General features: G+C 36.9%; 1 protein-coding gene across 2 annotated transcripts in view; it reads right to left on the reverse strand.

Moving 5' to 3' along the window:
• Nucleotides 1-17,732, reverse strand: part of CORIN (corin, serine peptidase) — a 170,494-nt gene that overhangs the window by 137,623 nt on the left and 15,139 nt on the right. For both annotated transcript variants that reach the window (XM_030011931.2, XM_030011921.2), the window contains exons 2-3: nucleotides 15,544-15,688; nucleotides 4,861-5,313 (exon numbers count right to left, since the gene is read on the reverse strand). In XM_030011931.2, the coding sequence (XP_029867791.1) occupies nucleotides 4,861-5,313; nucleotides 15,544-15,688 (598 nt within the window). The remainder of the gene's footprint in view (nucleotides 1-4,860; nucleotides 5,314-15,543; nucleotides 15,689-17,732) is intronic.

Genomic DNA, 17,732 nt, shown 5'->3' on the forward strand with positions numbered 1-17,732 from the left:
AACAGGACACATTTAACTCAGAAGCTGGCCTTTGGTAGGTGCCACCATTATATGTTCAAGAAAAATTCTAAGAATTTAGGGCAAATATAAAGAACAACCACCTAGGAGTATAACAACAACTTCTGGCAACCTACAATTTTGAGCCTTCACAAGTCAGAGGGTACAACTAGACTATTGTGTTTAAAAGCCCCCAACAGACCAACCCCTCATGAAGTTCTCCAAGCATTTTCATACTTTCTGGTATTCTCATCATCCTGTGGCAATGAGTTCCATGTGTGCCTCCTTTTTTTTTTGTTTTAACTTACTGATAACAAAAAAAAAAACAAAAACAAACAAAAAAGGCACCTACCAATATAATGAAAAACAGTAACTGTTCCCTGTTCTATTTCTCCAGGACACTCAAAATGGTATGGATATCTACCACAACCACTTAGTCCTCAGCAAGCTGTTTTCCAGCAGGAAAACAGTGTCTTCCTCCTACTTAGTGCCTCCTCCCAGCTAAGCCACTCCAAGTCTGTACTGGTCTGGTCACCTGCTCTTTGCCCTTTCCAATTCGACCATTATCTTTCTGAACTTATACACTGATGTAATGAGATTTTCTGTTTTGTTCTTGGCAGAATTCATGATGATACCTAACACCCTGTTTGCCTTCTTGACAGTCATGGAGCCAGAATGCTGTCTGCAGCAAATGGTCAGGTCTCTTTTTTTTTGGTGGCAAAGCTAGCTGAGAGTCCAGCGTTGTATCACATGGAGTTAGGGTTGTTCCCCACTCTCCAGCATTCTTTTGCACAGAATTGCCCAAGATTGGCACAAAGTCATCTAAACCTTTTATCAGTCCCTCTCTCCACTATGAGACCTTTATGTGATTCCCAGCTATTTATTTTAGACAGATAATTCTGTATTGGCAGAAATGTTGTTACTTGACTATTCACTGCTTTCCCCAATCGGAAAACCCTGTAAGACTCCATCAGTAATCTTCTTCACTGTGGAGCCCAACCATTCATTCTTATTTTTCCCTTTGTCTTTTAATTAGCAATTAGTCTGTGAGAAGAGTCAGTTTAAGACTTCTCAGTGAAGACTCTTGTTAACAGCATTTTGAAAAACCCAGTATGTTGTATTAACCAGCATTTTCACTGACTCCTTCAAAGAACTTTCCAATAGACTTGTGAGGCATTGCCTCCCCTTGTAAAATGAAAATACACTTCTTCCATCTCTTCCTTATTGTCTCATGCACTTCCATTTAGCCACTAATCTATTCTTTACTAGAACTTCTGCCAAAGAACTCCTTCTGCTTCAAGGACTTTTTAAATAATTGATGTCATATGTGCCAAATTTCATTCCTCTCCAGTTAGTAATTCAGCAATGTCTTACTTGTGTTAAAGTCTTGACTGAATACCATATGCTCACAATGTTTATCATTTCTCTTATTAATGTGTTCTAATGTCTTTTATTGAAGCTGTGGTTCACCAGTAAAGCAAATCCAGTGCTAGCGATACTAACACCAGACCAAAAACATTACAGCCACATGAATGCCAGTTCCAATGTCTTCAGAGATCTCTGTCTGGTTGGTTTTGCACTGGCAGTCTCTATGTTGTACGACATATCATTTGTCTTTCAACACCCTGCATAAAACCAGCATAAAGTCCAAGTTATACATGCTTACTAAATCAACAGAAATACATTCACCTGCCCACATCTGAACCACATGAAACTTGTACTGATGGATTATCTGCTAGTGATCTGCCTGCTTCCATAATGATGGAACATCAGCCTCACACTTCTTTTGGCGATTATTTTCTTTATAAGATATGCCTAAAAAGCTCAAAGCTCCATTTTACATGGGTTCAAAACTGATTACATAAATTCATGGGAGAACGCCCATTAGGACTCACTGCAGATTACTGGAATCTGCTACCATATAATATTGAAGTGTATCTGTATGCTAGCCCTAGTTTATTCTTCTTTAGGCATGTGCGAATGGTGACAATTGGATCCAGACACTAAGCAAGAGAGACTGAATTTGATCTACTACCACCATTCCCATGTGGTCATTAAGTTTTACTTGTCCCAAAAAATCCTTTCTACTCCAAAAGGCTATTCCAGTCTCCCTATTCCAAAACTTATTTATATCTTATCTCCCAGTTATTCCCCATCTCCCTCCACATTGGAATACACAAGAACTTCCTGTGGACATCAGACCATGTTCTCTGTTACCTTAGAGTTCTCTCCAAGAAACAAAGCTTAGTGGGAGAGGGGAGATCAAAAGAAGGCCGAGGACAAGTGTAAGAAGTTAATTTGCAAAGGCCAGGACAAGCGAGGTAGTGAGGAGCACTGTGTACTCGTCAAAATCCCCTTCTTTCTAGTCCTCCATGCCTTGGACAGCCACAGGAACACGTAGTTATTCTGAGACCAAATTCTTCTGGATCCCCAAAATATATCTACATTTTTAATGTATCTACAGCCAGAATTAAGGCAACATCCACATGAATACAGATAAGCAAAACACCTGAAAGTGGAATTGAAGACTGAGAGGTTACTGATTAGTAACATACTAGTTCCTGATGTATCTGATAGGGGGAGAAAAACCTAACTTGAAGTATCTTGGTTTGGGGTGGGGGTTTTTTTGTTGTTTTTGTTTTTTAAAGAAACCTGTGGTATTTCACATCTGTCTTTGAAAATCTTTTGTCCTTTTCTCTTTACACAGAAGAAGCTGCCTCAAAGTAGAAACCCAAGTAGTCATGCCTACTGAATATACACACAGTCATGCTGCTGCTGGAATGAACTGCACTTACCAGAATAGAGCACATACTTACAAATTTCCTCATAGGCTACAAGTGCCTTTCTGTATAATACCAAACCCCAAATATTTGAAAGTTTAGAAATCCAGACCGAAGCTTGTCCTGAGCCACTGTAGCACTGTCCCTGCGTCAGCATCCTAGGAGGACAAGATAATCGCCTCCCATAGATATAATATGCATGCATATTATATCTATCTCGAAAGAGTTCATTCCAACATAAGAAAAGGGAAAAAAGTTTTACACTGTTTCATCTATATTTCCTGGAATTCCAGGTATCTCAAATACGATGATTAGGCAGATGAATACAAATACAAACACAGAATCTTACACAATATATCCATACTGTATCTACCCAGTTACTAAGACTGCAATGCAAACACAGCACCTTCTAGAATAGGAACAGTTAGACCCCACAACACATCAAAGAAGACCTATTTAACAAAATCAGGCAGTATATTGCCCTACAGTTTTGCTCAATATTAATCCTCAGGCCACTAACTTTGAGGTGTCCTTTGCTACAGTATTTATTGAAAATCCTGTGGCTTGGAAGTATCTGTAGTGTAGCACACTGTGCTTTTACGCTGTTCCTTGGCATGGTGATAATTAACCAAGTTACCAAAAGAGGTAAATGAATAAATCAGTAATAGGATACAAGTGTGCATTTATATACATTTGTTCTGAATTTGGGGTGCAGGGGCAGAAAATAAGAGATAAATCTGTTTAAGAAAAATCATTCAGTAAAGAGAACCTACAGAAAGCCTGTGGAGTCACTACAGTCTAGGGGACAGAAGAGAATACTGACAAATCACTGATTCACAGTAAGTTATTATTTTTGAAAGCTACTTTATGAGTGAGAAAGTAAGTTATTGCTGAAATGCCCTCGGAAGGAATCTCTTCTGTGTGCCAGGTTTTAAAAAAAGTCTTATTCAAAGGTTTTCCCTACTTTTACTTCACTCCAGAAAGAACAAGAAAAAGACATAACAGCTGTTTCCCAACTTTTATCTGCCTGTTTGGGGGTGGGGGGGAGCAGCAGGGACAAAATCCTGAAGGGACAATGCTTAAAAAGGAACAGCAGAACAAAAACTTTCAGGTAACTAATATCAGGTCTTAAAAATTAACTGAGCACAGAACCCAACAGAGGAATGACACACAGGCCTGCTCCTCAAAGTAATTTATAATTCAGCAGCCTTTCAGAAGTGATCACCACTGTCAGACACCATCTCTTCATTTTCGTTTTATAGAAATTTCAAAAATGCATTTAATAGAGTGTGCCACTTTTAGGTCACTGACTATCTCCTTTCATCTCTTTCAGATCTCTCTATGACCTGGAATAAGTTCTGCTTTATGCTCTGGGATCAAGAGCAAAGGAATGATATGCAGCTCAAAAGAAACAAAATAATTTTAATATGGTACCCTAGTGTTTCAGCTGTTAGCAAAACAGTATCAGGGAACCTTTCAGTACCACTGACATGATGAATCAATAAAATTACCATGGCACTAATGAAATGCACCTGCTTTCATAGTCAAACCAAAAAAACCCCAAACTTATCACACTTAACTGTTATTATTCTCTCTAGACATTTTGATTATAGTCCCCAGAAACGTCGTTGGAATTTTATTGCTACATAGAGAAACCGCTTCAAATTACAGAAGAATTTATCCATTAACATAGAAAAAGTTGTAACTATAATTACATCCCAAGTTCAGGAAGGTACTTGCCACATATATAATCTTAATGAAACATAGAAAATTCAATCTACAAACTGAATACGGTCTGCAATAACTCATTTTCAGCCTTGGTAAGCATGCATGATTATCACTAGTTGAAGAATGTATTGTAAGTATTCATACCTGAAAGAATTTACTGCATCTTCCTCAACAGGGTCGATCAAATGTTCTGATAAGAAACCAACTGCTTGCAACATGGAATGTGCATGACAAAATAAATTATCAAAAGGGACACATTCCTTAGAACTCATGGGAACACACTGGGAAGCATACCAACAGGATGTTTTGTACTTTTTGAGTCAGAATTATGGAGCCAAATAAAATGTAAACTTACTTTTTTTCTGATCCATTTTTTGTGACACAGATGGACGGGCAGGACCTAATACTGGCAGAGTGGTCATCCTCTCTGTGTTGTTAAAGGATGCATCTGCAGACCACAAAGTCACCTCCTTTGCAGTGGCAAACAGCTGGGTGCTGTCTTCAGAGCCTTCTGCCAAAGCAGCATCATACGTAGGGTGAGGATTGAGTACTGTGGCTTGAGTTGTGAGAGCAAATGAATTTTCCTGGAAGGTGTCTCTAAATATATTTGAGTTCTTGTTTATTTGGTCAATGTGAGATAAAGGCGCAGTGGTCCAGGAAGAGGGCCGTGTGCTGAGATCCATTGTGGGCTCAATCTTGGAACTGTTTTCAACCATGTTCGGCAAAAGAACATCAGATGTTTCAATGTCACCGTTAACTGTGAGGACCTCACTTCCATTTGAATAAAAGCATGTTTTTTCTAACACCCCTGAAAGCAAGGAAAAAAGCACCAAAATTAACATCACCTGGAAGGACAAGTGTTACCAAATTGTTTTGGAAGGTTAATAATAAATATAACAGCACAGATTAAAAAAGTAATATTTATTTCAAAGTTTAAATTAAAGAGAACTAAAGTCAAGAATTTCATGTTATATATTCAACAAAACAACAGTAGCACATCAAAACAAAAGCTATGACTACTCTAGGATAAATAGAGAAACATATAAACACTTCCATGAACTAAAAATGTTTTAATCTTACTTGTAGTAGGCCACTGAACTCTTACACGTTTATAACCATAGAGTGTAATTTCAGGGAGCTCCAACATGCATTCGGTCTATCATAGTGTTAACCAAGATTGGCAATACTATTTTTTTTCTCTTTTTAAATTGCATCATCTCTTGTTTTCATAGTACCACCATCTTCAGAAAGCTAATTCTGAAGCTTCAAGGGAACCAATACATTTTTAATATATTTTATATTCACTAACTTTTAAAATGGAAAGAGGTATTGTTTTCCCTATATAGGATTACATAATTTAACTACCACTGCTAAATATAGGTTCACGAGTTCTTTGTCATTCTTCTCTGATACTGGATTTTAAATATATAGTTGTATCCAAAATTTTAGGCACTTCCTGGGGTTTCTTTGTTGTTGTTGTTCGTTTATTATATCATAGACAAACACAGACTTTGCTTAGTTTTATGTCTTGAACAGTTGCAAGTAATTACAGTTCACAAATCAAAATAGCTGCATAAAACTAACGAGATGTATCCCATAAGCATCAGCAAATTCAAACTAAATAGTAAGAGAATCTATTTTTAACCTGTGACTATTAGTGAAATATTTAATTAATCCAAATAATAAAGAAGGCATCTCAAACCTATATAGGACATATAACTTAGTTATCTATAATAAAACCTACAAATACTAACTGAAATTTTTTAACCAAATGTACTAGAGTCATATTTAATGCTAGCAGAGAAGCACCATTCTGTATCACAATATAAGAAATTTTTGGTAAATAGCAAAAGGAATTTTTGCCACTAGCCAGTCATGTAAAAGAGTTTAACAATCATAATAAACACAGTTCAGCCAGACTTGAATACAAATAATTAAAAGGAATCCCCCAAAACATAAAATCTACCAACAACTTTTAAATACCCTGGCAAGAATTGATAATTTTAATAGCTCTTCTTGTTGTCTACTCCTAACAGTGATATTTAATCATTCCTCTCATATTGTTTCAAGACAATAAAGTAAAAAACAAGGCAAGGAAGAATATTTGTCCTTTCAACGATGGGACACAAACACAACAGCATTTCCTTAGCCAAAATCCAAAGAAAAGGCCGAAAACACGGGTTCCTCCAGCTGGGCTCCATGTGGAAAGAAGAGAGTTTTCTGCTTAGCCTTTCAGCTCCTTTTCTTCTCTCTCACCCTTACTGCTAGCTACAGGCCCTCAAGACAGAAAGATGGTTACACCTGAAGCGCATTAGCAGGAATTCACCTCCTGTTGTTCTCTACAAACCCTCTGTACTCAAGGCAAATCATACAGTTTCTTCTTTCTGCTATGAAGTGTAAATCGTTTTTTCCTAGGGTTTCATGCTGATTTGAGCCTTCATTAGCAGCTTGGTACAGATGACTCTTTGAGTCCACCAACACCCACCACCATCTCCCCGAACTTCGTTTTCAGTTTGGTTACTGCGTTTACCAAGATGGCTATTCACATGATCACCTCTCAGCCAGGCATGGTTCACCTGGCACCACTCCAGCCTCTCTTCCCAGCCAAACCCACCACTCCAGGCACCACAGACAGCCCATACCCACTGAACCCCTTCCCACTGCTGTTACTGAATTCCTATTCTCACCCCTTCATGCACTCTGCAGCTAGACTAAATCAGTTGACTGGTCTGAAATTCAAGGACTGGCCGGGAGGAAATCTTTATTAATCATAGCTAAAAGTAACTAACAATGCCAGAAGACCCCAACTTTTAGTTACAGTCTGAAGTAACTTAGGGTTGGAAAGCTTTATAGGTAAGAAGAAAAGAGAACTAGAATAGCTAAGAAGGGGCAATCTTAGTATTTCCTCTTTCACTGAGTAACTTTTATCTGTAGCAACTGGAACCAGCAAGAAAAACTTGTAAGATTCCTGAAATATAACCTGGGTCAATGAAACAGTTACCATTTGAGATTTACCATGTCCTCGTTTATCCAGCTTAGGTTGTTTTGGCTCCTGTGTCACTAACTGTGAGTAAATCTTTGTGTCTGACTTCTACTGGAAGAACCCAGGGGAACTTTATATATATACATGTTAAGGTTTCTGTTTTTCCACCAGCAAATGTTCATAATTCATTGGGATTTGGAGGAATTTACTGAGTGTATTTTACAGAAGCAACTAAAAATCTCCCACCTGCAAAATATTTCAGCAGCTTTTTTTTTTTTTTTTTTTTTTTTTTTTGCTAGAGTCCTCTGGTCAGGCCAAATGGGAAAAATGAATGTGCTCTGGTTTCACAAATAGGGACCAGTAGTAATATGATTTGCTAAAATCTAAGACTTTGTGATGGATAATGCTCAGAAATTGTGCTCACTCTTATGTAGCTTTACTTGGATGCTTCGATTCCAAATAAAGCTTTGAATCTCTATGATTCAGAAGCCTACTTTGTTTCAAGTTTCAAACTTCAGTAGTTTTTTTCTGTAGTTTGCAAAAAGTTAAAATGAGCTTTTTTCCTCCTTTGGAGGTAATTTTTTTTCCATAACTCAAGAATAGCTGAGGGGATTTTTTTCACATTCTCTCTCCTCCTCCCTAGGCTCATCTCTTCTCCTCCACTCAACACAATAGAAAAAGCCTGCAAAATGTTGGTCCCAAAGAGCTATGAATAATGATTTGAAGTCAAAGTAACAATTATTAGCTATTTATATATCACTCAGCAGAACAGCAGGCAATACATTACAAGACAGGTAAACTCTTGAAATTTAAAAAAACCCTTTTGCTTTAATATAGTGGACCAATAAGTACTGTTAAGGAAAATACTGAAGTTACCCACTGGATTCTATCCTCTCCCCACTCAGCCTTATTTCATGCTTTTTCTGGAATTACAAGTAATAGCTATGTCTTTCACTACCCATGAGGTGAATTACTTCTTTCACTGAGATCCCCAAATGTTTGTTTGCTTCTTCAACCCATCTTTCCAACAATAACATTTTTTGTTCTATTTTCACAGTTTCCTAGTGATAACTCCCCTTCTCTTCTTGACAGGTGCACCACACAATGAACCTCTTCTACACAAAAGGCCTTCCCAACTGTATCATCTCAGCTGACAATGAATAGTATTAGAACTCTTTTCAACAGTTTTTTTTTTTTCCCCACAAAACATGAGCCTGGGCTCTGGTGCATATGCCCTTAAGAGAGGTAGGTGTAGACCTCTGTTTGGCATTCCCCGCTGGCTCGCTCTAGATGACAACTCTGTTGTGGTTAGTATGTGAGGGTTTTGGATCACCTTCCTGAGTCACCTTCTTCTCCCCCCACATTTTCCTCCTATCCTCACTTCTTCCCAATGCATGGTAGGGAATTCAAGCACTTAATTTCAGGCTACAGAGTCCACTCTCTGAGTTAGGCTCCCATTTGCTTTGATTTTCATACTTTTCCCCCCTAAAAATACCACTGTATATCTTCAATCTTAAATTAAGCTTACTGGAGATTTTTTATAGCATCAAAAGCCCTGAAGGAACTATTTAAATTTTAAGATGGCTAAGAAAACAGTGTGATACTTTAAAACAATCAATTCTCTTTTAATATCTTCAGTAATGAGAACTGAATTACTCTACCAGTGTCTGCTAACAGCCATACAACACATACAGAACATGCATTTTATTCATGTATACATGTGCACTATATCCAGCTATTCTTCCAATGTGAGTTCATATAGAGCTGTAGACAGTAAATCATAAGCCAGATAGTTAACTGGTTGAGAAATAGCTGTAACCATTTTGGATTTGTGTCTCTAGCTACAGCTGGACATGTCCAGATGACAAATACACAGCATGCTGGCCTTCATTGTATTTGGTACAAAAACGAGGAACTGGCAGCCAGTCATTCAGTTCAAAGCAATGCTTTGCCAACAGTTTTACTGATAATTTTCCAGTTGGTGTTCACTATTGGGGAATTAATGTTTTATTGAAAGATCTGAAATGGACAGTTATGAGATCTAAGAAATAGTCACACTGTTCAAGCTATTAAATTAAGATTTTGGCAGTGTATACTGTGTGATTTCTAGCAGTTCACAGCAGGAAATCTCAAAAAGACCAAGTTTGTTTAAAAACCTAATGAAGCAGAGCAAAGCAGCCCACCAAAGTATGTGTAATGGATGAGGCAGTTACACAGTGAATAAACCGCTGGTTCACTACTATAAATAGCCAGCACATATCCACTGAGATTTCTTCTGCAGGGTCTGTCCTTATGACTCTGCACTCTGAAGAAACGGGCACACCACTGATAATATGGAGGACCCATAGCATACCAAACCACTGCACATGAGTTGAGCTGCAGTAATAGACTTTATCCTGCCCCTCCTGTCAGGTAAAGACATTACCTTAAACTGCTTACTAGCTGCCCAAGCGGCCAAAGAGGAAGTCAGTTCTAATTTTTTTTTTTTTCAACTTAACAGGGGACTTATGCAAATAATGGATTGGTTCCCAGATAAAATGGAACTCAAAGTAGGCTTTGTGGACGGCATCTTTTAAAGAAGCTGCACAACAAAGCCCGGCTCCTAAGGTCCTGTGCAGAAAGGAGAGATTTTCCCTTTCATCAACTCCTGGCTTTCAGACAACAAAGTCTCAGCAAAAATATCAGGATCATGTTAAAGGGCTGGAGGGGAAGAGAGTAGCTACCTTTCATATTAACAGCTGTTGTTGCCCAAAAGTTCCCAGTTACAGTCATAACTCTGTGGTCTAAGAAAAAATCTTACCTGATATCTTTTTTCCCTGTCTCTTGAGCATGATGTGTCATGTAACTAGAAAATTTTATTTATAAAGCTTTTCTTAACCTAAGAAATGAAGTGTAACATACACATAATGGCTCTATTGCAGTTCAGAAACCAGTCCTGAACTCTGTGCCTGTGTTAAATACTTTGCACTGGCTACTGAATAAAGCTCCATGGGCTCCTTGGGAATCAGTTATGCCACACCAGAATCCATGCTTCGATCACTGTGACCTTCTGTCCATCTGTGCTGGATGGACTGACAGACTTTCATTATTATTCTCTAGATCACAAAAACAATTCCCCACTGACCTCAGTGATGTCTCACAACAGGCATTCTGACCTGGAGCTGTATTCACAGCATCTTTTTTTTTTTCCCCAACATTCCAGGTGTATCAATAAAGAAGGCTTGCTAGACTAAATTAGTTCTTACAGATGGGTGAAATACAGGCTGCTCTGGGATACACTCCTTTGGACATTCCCCATAATATAGCTGGGTTGGCAAGATCAAATTAAAGAACCAGCAGATCATTTAGCTCATGATTACCATCTTCCACCAGAAAAACTCCTAGGACCAAATGGCTTATTTATATGCTAGTGTTAAATTCCTAAATTTAAACACCTGTCTTACAGCAAATATTGCCATTGATTGACAATGGAATTGTTTATATTTCATGTTGCTTTCACAATTGTAACTTTCGGATCTTCATGCTGCTAGTCACTTTAGATTTTGAGGACATCATATGCCTCAAGGCTTGACATCACTTGGAGAACTAACAGCATCTCCAAATGATTCAGGGATCAAGATCCTTTACTCTAGAGTATAACTATAACTCCCTGCAACTTTAACTTCCTCTGTGTGGCAAAAAGTTCCTTCTGGGCCAGTACAGTTGGGTTCCCAAATTGATAGAGAAGTCTTGACATATGCATGTTACCTTATGAATGTGGAAGATCCAACTGCCACAAAGCTAAGCCTAGCAGTTTTACTATAAGGTACTTTTCCTAAGGTTTATTCTGTGAAGGAGAAGCAGCTCCTTCTGTGTTCTCAGCAGGGGAAGGGAAAGGAGAATACAGGTCTCACAGATGATATACTAGTAATGATCACTGTTCAACCAGTGACATGCAAGAACATTGACAGCATCTCTCAGGTGGACAGCATCTTGCTACAGATTTCCCAAACAACAGAATGATTTGAGAACTGCCCATGCTAGTTCATACTTATACAAGGATAATAAAAATGCAGCTATTAGAGTGAGCTTTGTTTTTAAGGAGAGTAAGATGAAAATGCTAAATACAACCCCATCACACATAACACTTGTAATAATTCTCACCAAGAACCAAAATTAATCTCAAAATACATGTCAGAGCCAAAATATAAACACTAATATAAATATATATATATAAAATATAAACGCTGATAATGTAAGGATGGTGAAAGAACCAAAACCTCAATTATTTGCATATCCATAGTCAACAGTGCATCTTAGAGACTTTGATTGTAATCCTCATTCCCACCAGTATTGATGGACTAACAGATTTTTAAAATATTATTTTGCAAAATGCATGAATGCCTAACATTGTGCATAGATAAGAGAGTATGCTGCTTGCCTGAAAGGCAGGCTTCTTTGACGTGGTCCTGCAGTGTGATCATATGCCCAAAAATTACATCTGAACTGTAGAAGTCTGACATGCATGAAACCATTCTTTATGTGTGTCACAAGACTTGTCCTGAATTCTACAGAAAACAATAGACAAAGCATTAGTTGTGGATGGCTGTTAACAGGACGTGGCAGAAGATCACGTAAGTATGAGTTGAGGATACTGATGTGAAGGAATGGGAGGAAGGGGACATCTACCACGGAATGCATTTTTCACTATAAAATAAATATAACTTATTTTCCTTTATGGAACTGTAAGTATAAAGCATTTTGTTTTCCCAGAGAAATAAATGCAATGGTAAGCAATTATGGTACAATCAAAAAAATTTTTAATTTGGTATAATGCTCACCAGCCGTGAAGGACTTTTTAACTATGTTTCAAGTGGTTTAGAACACTTCTTCTCTGTAAGGAAAAAAATTAAAATGCCAGAGGTTTTTCATTCTTACAAGCATGTTAATTTTCACCTTTGTAACATTTGCATACTATTCATTATTTAAGGTATCTTTTTCAGTGTAAGCAAAATGGGACATAGACTACAGATTCTAACACAAGTTGAAGGTGATCTTACATCTCTCCATTTTAAAGGAAGATTTAGCTATTAAAACCATGGATTCAGTTATTGTTTGTTTTTCTGGAAAGTAATGAAAATTTACTATACTATACTATTATCCCCGAAGAAAATTACAGACCAGTCTTATTAGAAGGCTCTTGATGTCTATAGGGGTCAGATGAAATTTTAAGGTACCAGTAATTTTAGTCATGTATAATCTAGCCTTTTCTCCCCCCTTCAAATTTATATTGCTGAGTTAGGTCTTAATGGCCAAGGTCTTGCATGTTAGGTCTTCAACAGTCCAAAGCAAGCACCATTCCAAGCCCTCCTGTCCTCTGATGTAATCAACAAATTATTATCGCCATGGTCTAAAGGCTAGACTTCCTTCATAGCAACTGGTACTGCTTCTACTTCAATGAGTGAAACAACGTTCATTCATTACAAAGTTCTCTTCTACAGATTGACAAGCATGCTATGCTCCTGATGAGAGACAGAAGAGTATGCAGAGCCAGAGTGTAAGTACATAAGAGAAATGAAAGCTAAACAACTCAGCTTGATATTTTTTTCTATGTACCATAAAAGTCTCTTGTATCTTTAGTCAAAATAATATGTATCTTTACTGATAATTTGCTTTGTCCTTTCTTTGTACACAGTTCTAACAAAATAACTTTTTCAAGGGCTTTGCATCTTGAATACTCTGATGGTAAATAATTTTTGAAAGGTTGATTAATGACATATTCTGAATACAGGCCGCCACGACACACCTCAAGTAGGTACTGCTCTACCTGTCTCCTTCCACCCATACCAACTTTTCAGCTTCTTCAACATCAGAGCTTGCAATGATGTGCAGGCAACAAAACAGATGTAAGGAAAACGAATAGGAAAGTTCTAAGGTGCATGCACACTTTTTCATGTGTATATGCCTCATTTAATTAAAAAATATTATAGAAGGAGGAGAGTAATTACTTACAAATTTACCACAGGAAACAAAATACTCTCTTGCAAAATGTCAAAGGCCTCATTTTCTGATGAGTTCATTACCAAAGTCAAAGCAAAGAAGTTCTAAACAATATATTGGAGCTCTCCATTTATGTTTTAAGCACCAGTGAATGATACTAGAATGAAAACCACAGAACTTAACTCCTCCATTTTGTGAAAAAATAAGAACAGAATTCCCTATATATTGAATAATTTGTGTTAGCCAGTCAGAACTATCAACTCATTTCTTACATTGTAAGTCATCATACCAGTATTAGACTGTAACAGAATTCAGTTATTATTGATCTGAAAAGAATATGAACTACAATTCTGGATATAGTGTATTCTCAGTAAATAGAAAAGACTCTATTACACACACTTTAAAGATGCCCACAGAATTTGTTCATTTAATTCCAGTCATCAGATATATTTGTTCTAGGCTATCAATGCACATAAAATGAAAGCTGCTAACTGAGAGAGAAGAATACTAAAATATAATTATACTAATTCAAAAGATGCTGATGAGAGCTTTGCCAGTTTTAGACTTAGGTAATAACACCAAGCCTTATTCTTCACCCTACAGTAATTTTTGCTACCTAAGTAGGATCAGAACAGGTCCCATTTCCCCTGCGGATTTCATACATTTTAATGAGTGTTATGTCAATACATGCCTCAGAGGAGGAGACTGAGTAGGGCTGACATAAATACACCTGCTTTTTTATCTGCTTTCTCACCAAAGAATGAAAATCTAGGGCAGAGGATATGAAGGATACAAATGGAATGCTAAACATAAGGAAAGTAAATTGAATGGCATCATATTTCCTAATTGCCAGACTTATTTGATCTTAATCCACTGCAGACTGTTCTTAGTTTAAAGATACATCCCAAGACTTACTTGTCAATCATAACATTCACTAGCTTTGGTTTTTTTTTTTTTTACTTCCCTAACTTAAGCTAAATGAAAAGAACAGGCCTACAACGTCTTGTTGCAAATCCTTTACAGACTGAATTGAGAAAACAGATTTAAGTTGTCTTGATTTTGACAGTGCTGAAGGTGCTATTGAGACATGTTTAGTTTCTTCCTGTGCTTGCTAACTATTTGATTCTATGATGTGGATTGAAGTTGGGGGTTTGAAATAGGAAAATAGATTTATAACTGTATACCTCACACATTACCCCACTTGTTACAGATGTGCTTGTGAAGTCCTTAAGGAAGCTCAACTAGAAAATATTCTCATTAACAAAAAAAGAAGTAAAAATCCCAGAAACCCCCAGCACTGAAAGCAGATGATTTTTTAACCTTTTTTTTTTCCTGAAAAAGTAATGCTTTAACCTAGCATTACTGTCTTTCTCATGTTGTAGTTGAATCAACTTAATGATATGTCAGCTTCTCTAAAGGTAACAAATGTAAGGCTTTTTAAAAAAATTTTTGTAATAAATTACTACCTTTTAATTCTGTAACAGACACAGAGTTAGTTAACAGACTAAGCCATTATGAAGTCTAATATACTTGGAACAAGTTTCCACAAAACATACTTGGAGTTCTGCATTGATACATATTTCATATTTTTCCTTAGTTAAGCTGTAATATTTTGTAGGCTATTCAGAAAGATTTGTGGCTATTTATAAGTTAAATTTCACCTGAAAATAAAAATCAGACTTGTACATCAATGTGTGACATAAAGGGATAAATATTCCATTCCGCTGACAGTGATCTAAAGTTCTAACATAAATATCTTTTTGTACTTGTAAAATGACTGCTGAAAACCATCTACATACTACACGCTCAAGGTAGCATGCTCCTCAAAAATCTACTTTGAGTAATTCAGAAAAGGTTTCCTCTTCAGTACCTTAAAGAGGTTTTAAATATATAAACCTAAATAGCATATTTATTTCTCTGCAACAAACATTATTAAGTCACTAGGTAGATTAGTTTGTAAGGTAGATGTGCTCAGATATATCTTTATTGTCCACAGTTACATTTGCACTTGAGAATGCAGTCTCAGTTTTAGTCTCCTTAATTAAAAATGTGTCAACTTACTCTGTTAGCACTCACCTACAAAGGTAAGCAGGATCACCAACAAAAGGATAAGGGCACAGATGCACGGAATCAGTATTAGGAGCAAAAGTCGAAGGAACTTGGCAGAAGCCAGTTTCTGAGAGCAACCATCCCCCATATTATCCTCATCTGTTCCTAAGACCTGAAAAACAAAAGAGCCAGTTTTATCATTCTGGTGTCAATTAGTAACTCCTATGTTTTCAATAGCAGTCCTCCCCACTACACAGAACAGCTATGTGATTTAAATATATGCTATAAATGGCTTTTAGATTCTTAATGAAAAGTTGTATGTAAACATTCTTTTTGGTGGACAGCCTAGTGTAATCCATATAACAGTTTAGTTCAGCCAATATCCACAGACTTAGAGCTTCATTGAAATTTCTAAACATTTCTGATGAACTAGAAGTTGGATAGGCATTTCATTTGAAAAAATGTAAAATACATAATAAATTTAAGCAGTTAGGCTAAATACCGCTTATCTTATAATTAAAAATAATCCATTACTAATTCTTCGAGAGCTCCATGTTCTTAAGTTTCTTTTATTAAGGAATCAAGCAACTATTATAATCTTTGTTTTATGTGACAACAGAAGTGATAACGACTGTTCCACTTATTATGCACAATAATGCTGTCTCATTTTCTAAGTACTTTGCAAAATTATAACTTATCACAGTATTCTGTAGAGTTTGCAACTAATATTTTCTGTTCTATAAATGGAATATAGAAGAATAGAGAAAAATTATTTTCTGAATTCAACTGAGCTGCACAAAGTACAAAAATTCAAACCTTTGCAAAAGCCTAAACGTGTATTTAATATATATACTTTTAAACATAACTCCATTAAGACTATGATCTCATATACTGGAAAAATGTCATACTTTTTAAACAGAAATAAAAACAAAATTCCATATGAATATGTAATAGCAAGACTGAAACTGTTGTTATGAAGTTAACACATCTTTATTCAAAATTGACTAAAAAAAAATTACAATTTTCCCTATGATAAGGTGAAATTGGATGATAGGATTATTAATTCCAGACAATGTCTTCCCAAAGGATAACTAATAGATTATCCTCTTTGTCAGGAAGATCAATCACGTTGAAGTTGTTCGTGACAGGACTCGAGTGTAAATGCATCCATTACCCTGACAGCCTCCCCCCAAAGAACCTCAAGAGACTGAGGTCTACAACATATATATTATTAGTCATGTAAATGCCCGTCTCTGTGGGTTATCCCTTTGGCTGGCTCTGCTCTAAGTGCCTTCCTGTGAAGAACAGGTTACCAGACTGACTGGCATAAATGGAAGTTGAACTATTTCTTAGGGAATTGCTGCGCAGAGACTAGATTTATATCCCCCCAACCTCACTCCCCATTTACTGCTTGACTGTAGGCATAAGTGGGATTTACAGCATAACTTTCCATCATTCCGCAATGTCTCTTGCACCAGCATGGCACAAAGACTATTTGTAAGGAAATTTTCCCGGCTGATAATATTAGAATATCATCTATTTCTGATACTCCTGGTTACTAGACACTGCAGACACTGTACAGACAACAGAAATGTGCCGCTGTATGTAACTCTTCTGATACTGCTAAGCATCACATGTTATCTGATCTCCTTGAGACCCATCCAGTGCAGTGTCCCATATGACTTTTTTTGCTACTTCCACTGTTCAAAGACCAGGTAACATTGAAAATGCATACGGTACCAGTATGGTGTGAGGTACTAGCAGTATCTCACTTGATAACCTTCTTCCTATTCCAGTGATTCAGTCTCAGCACCGTCCTACTACTGGGCTTATCTAGCAAGAAGGATGTAAGTTGATGGTCAACTTAAAGATGGTAGAGTTATCTGAACATCTGAAACAGCCAGCTCAGGGTGAGAATAATAAGAGTGGTAGCTCTGTCTATTGAAAAGGGACAGCCTGGGTGAGTTGACAAGGTCCGTAATCTGATCATCACCATTTCTCACAAGAGAAATATCAAGAATGTTGGAGAAAGTTAATTTGTTGTCAGAAGTGGTTTCTTTTTAAACAACAGCTTATTCAGAAGTTGCAAATGCTGCAATCCAAGATTTCGGGATATCTCAGCTAAATTACTGCCCTTACCCGCAAGTAACACCTCAAATAGCCAGGCACAGATAAGTATTTAGGTGACTTTTAGGAACCTATATCCAAGTGACATT

Source organism: Aquila chrysaetos, chromosome 1, assembly GCF_900496995.4.
Source record: "Aquila chrysaetos chrysaetos chromosome 1, bAquChr1.4, whole genome shotgun sequence".
Taxonomy (NCBI): Eukaryota; Metazoa; Chordata; class Aves; order Accipitriformes; family Accipitridae; genus Aquila; species Aquila chrysaetos.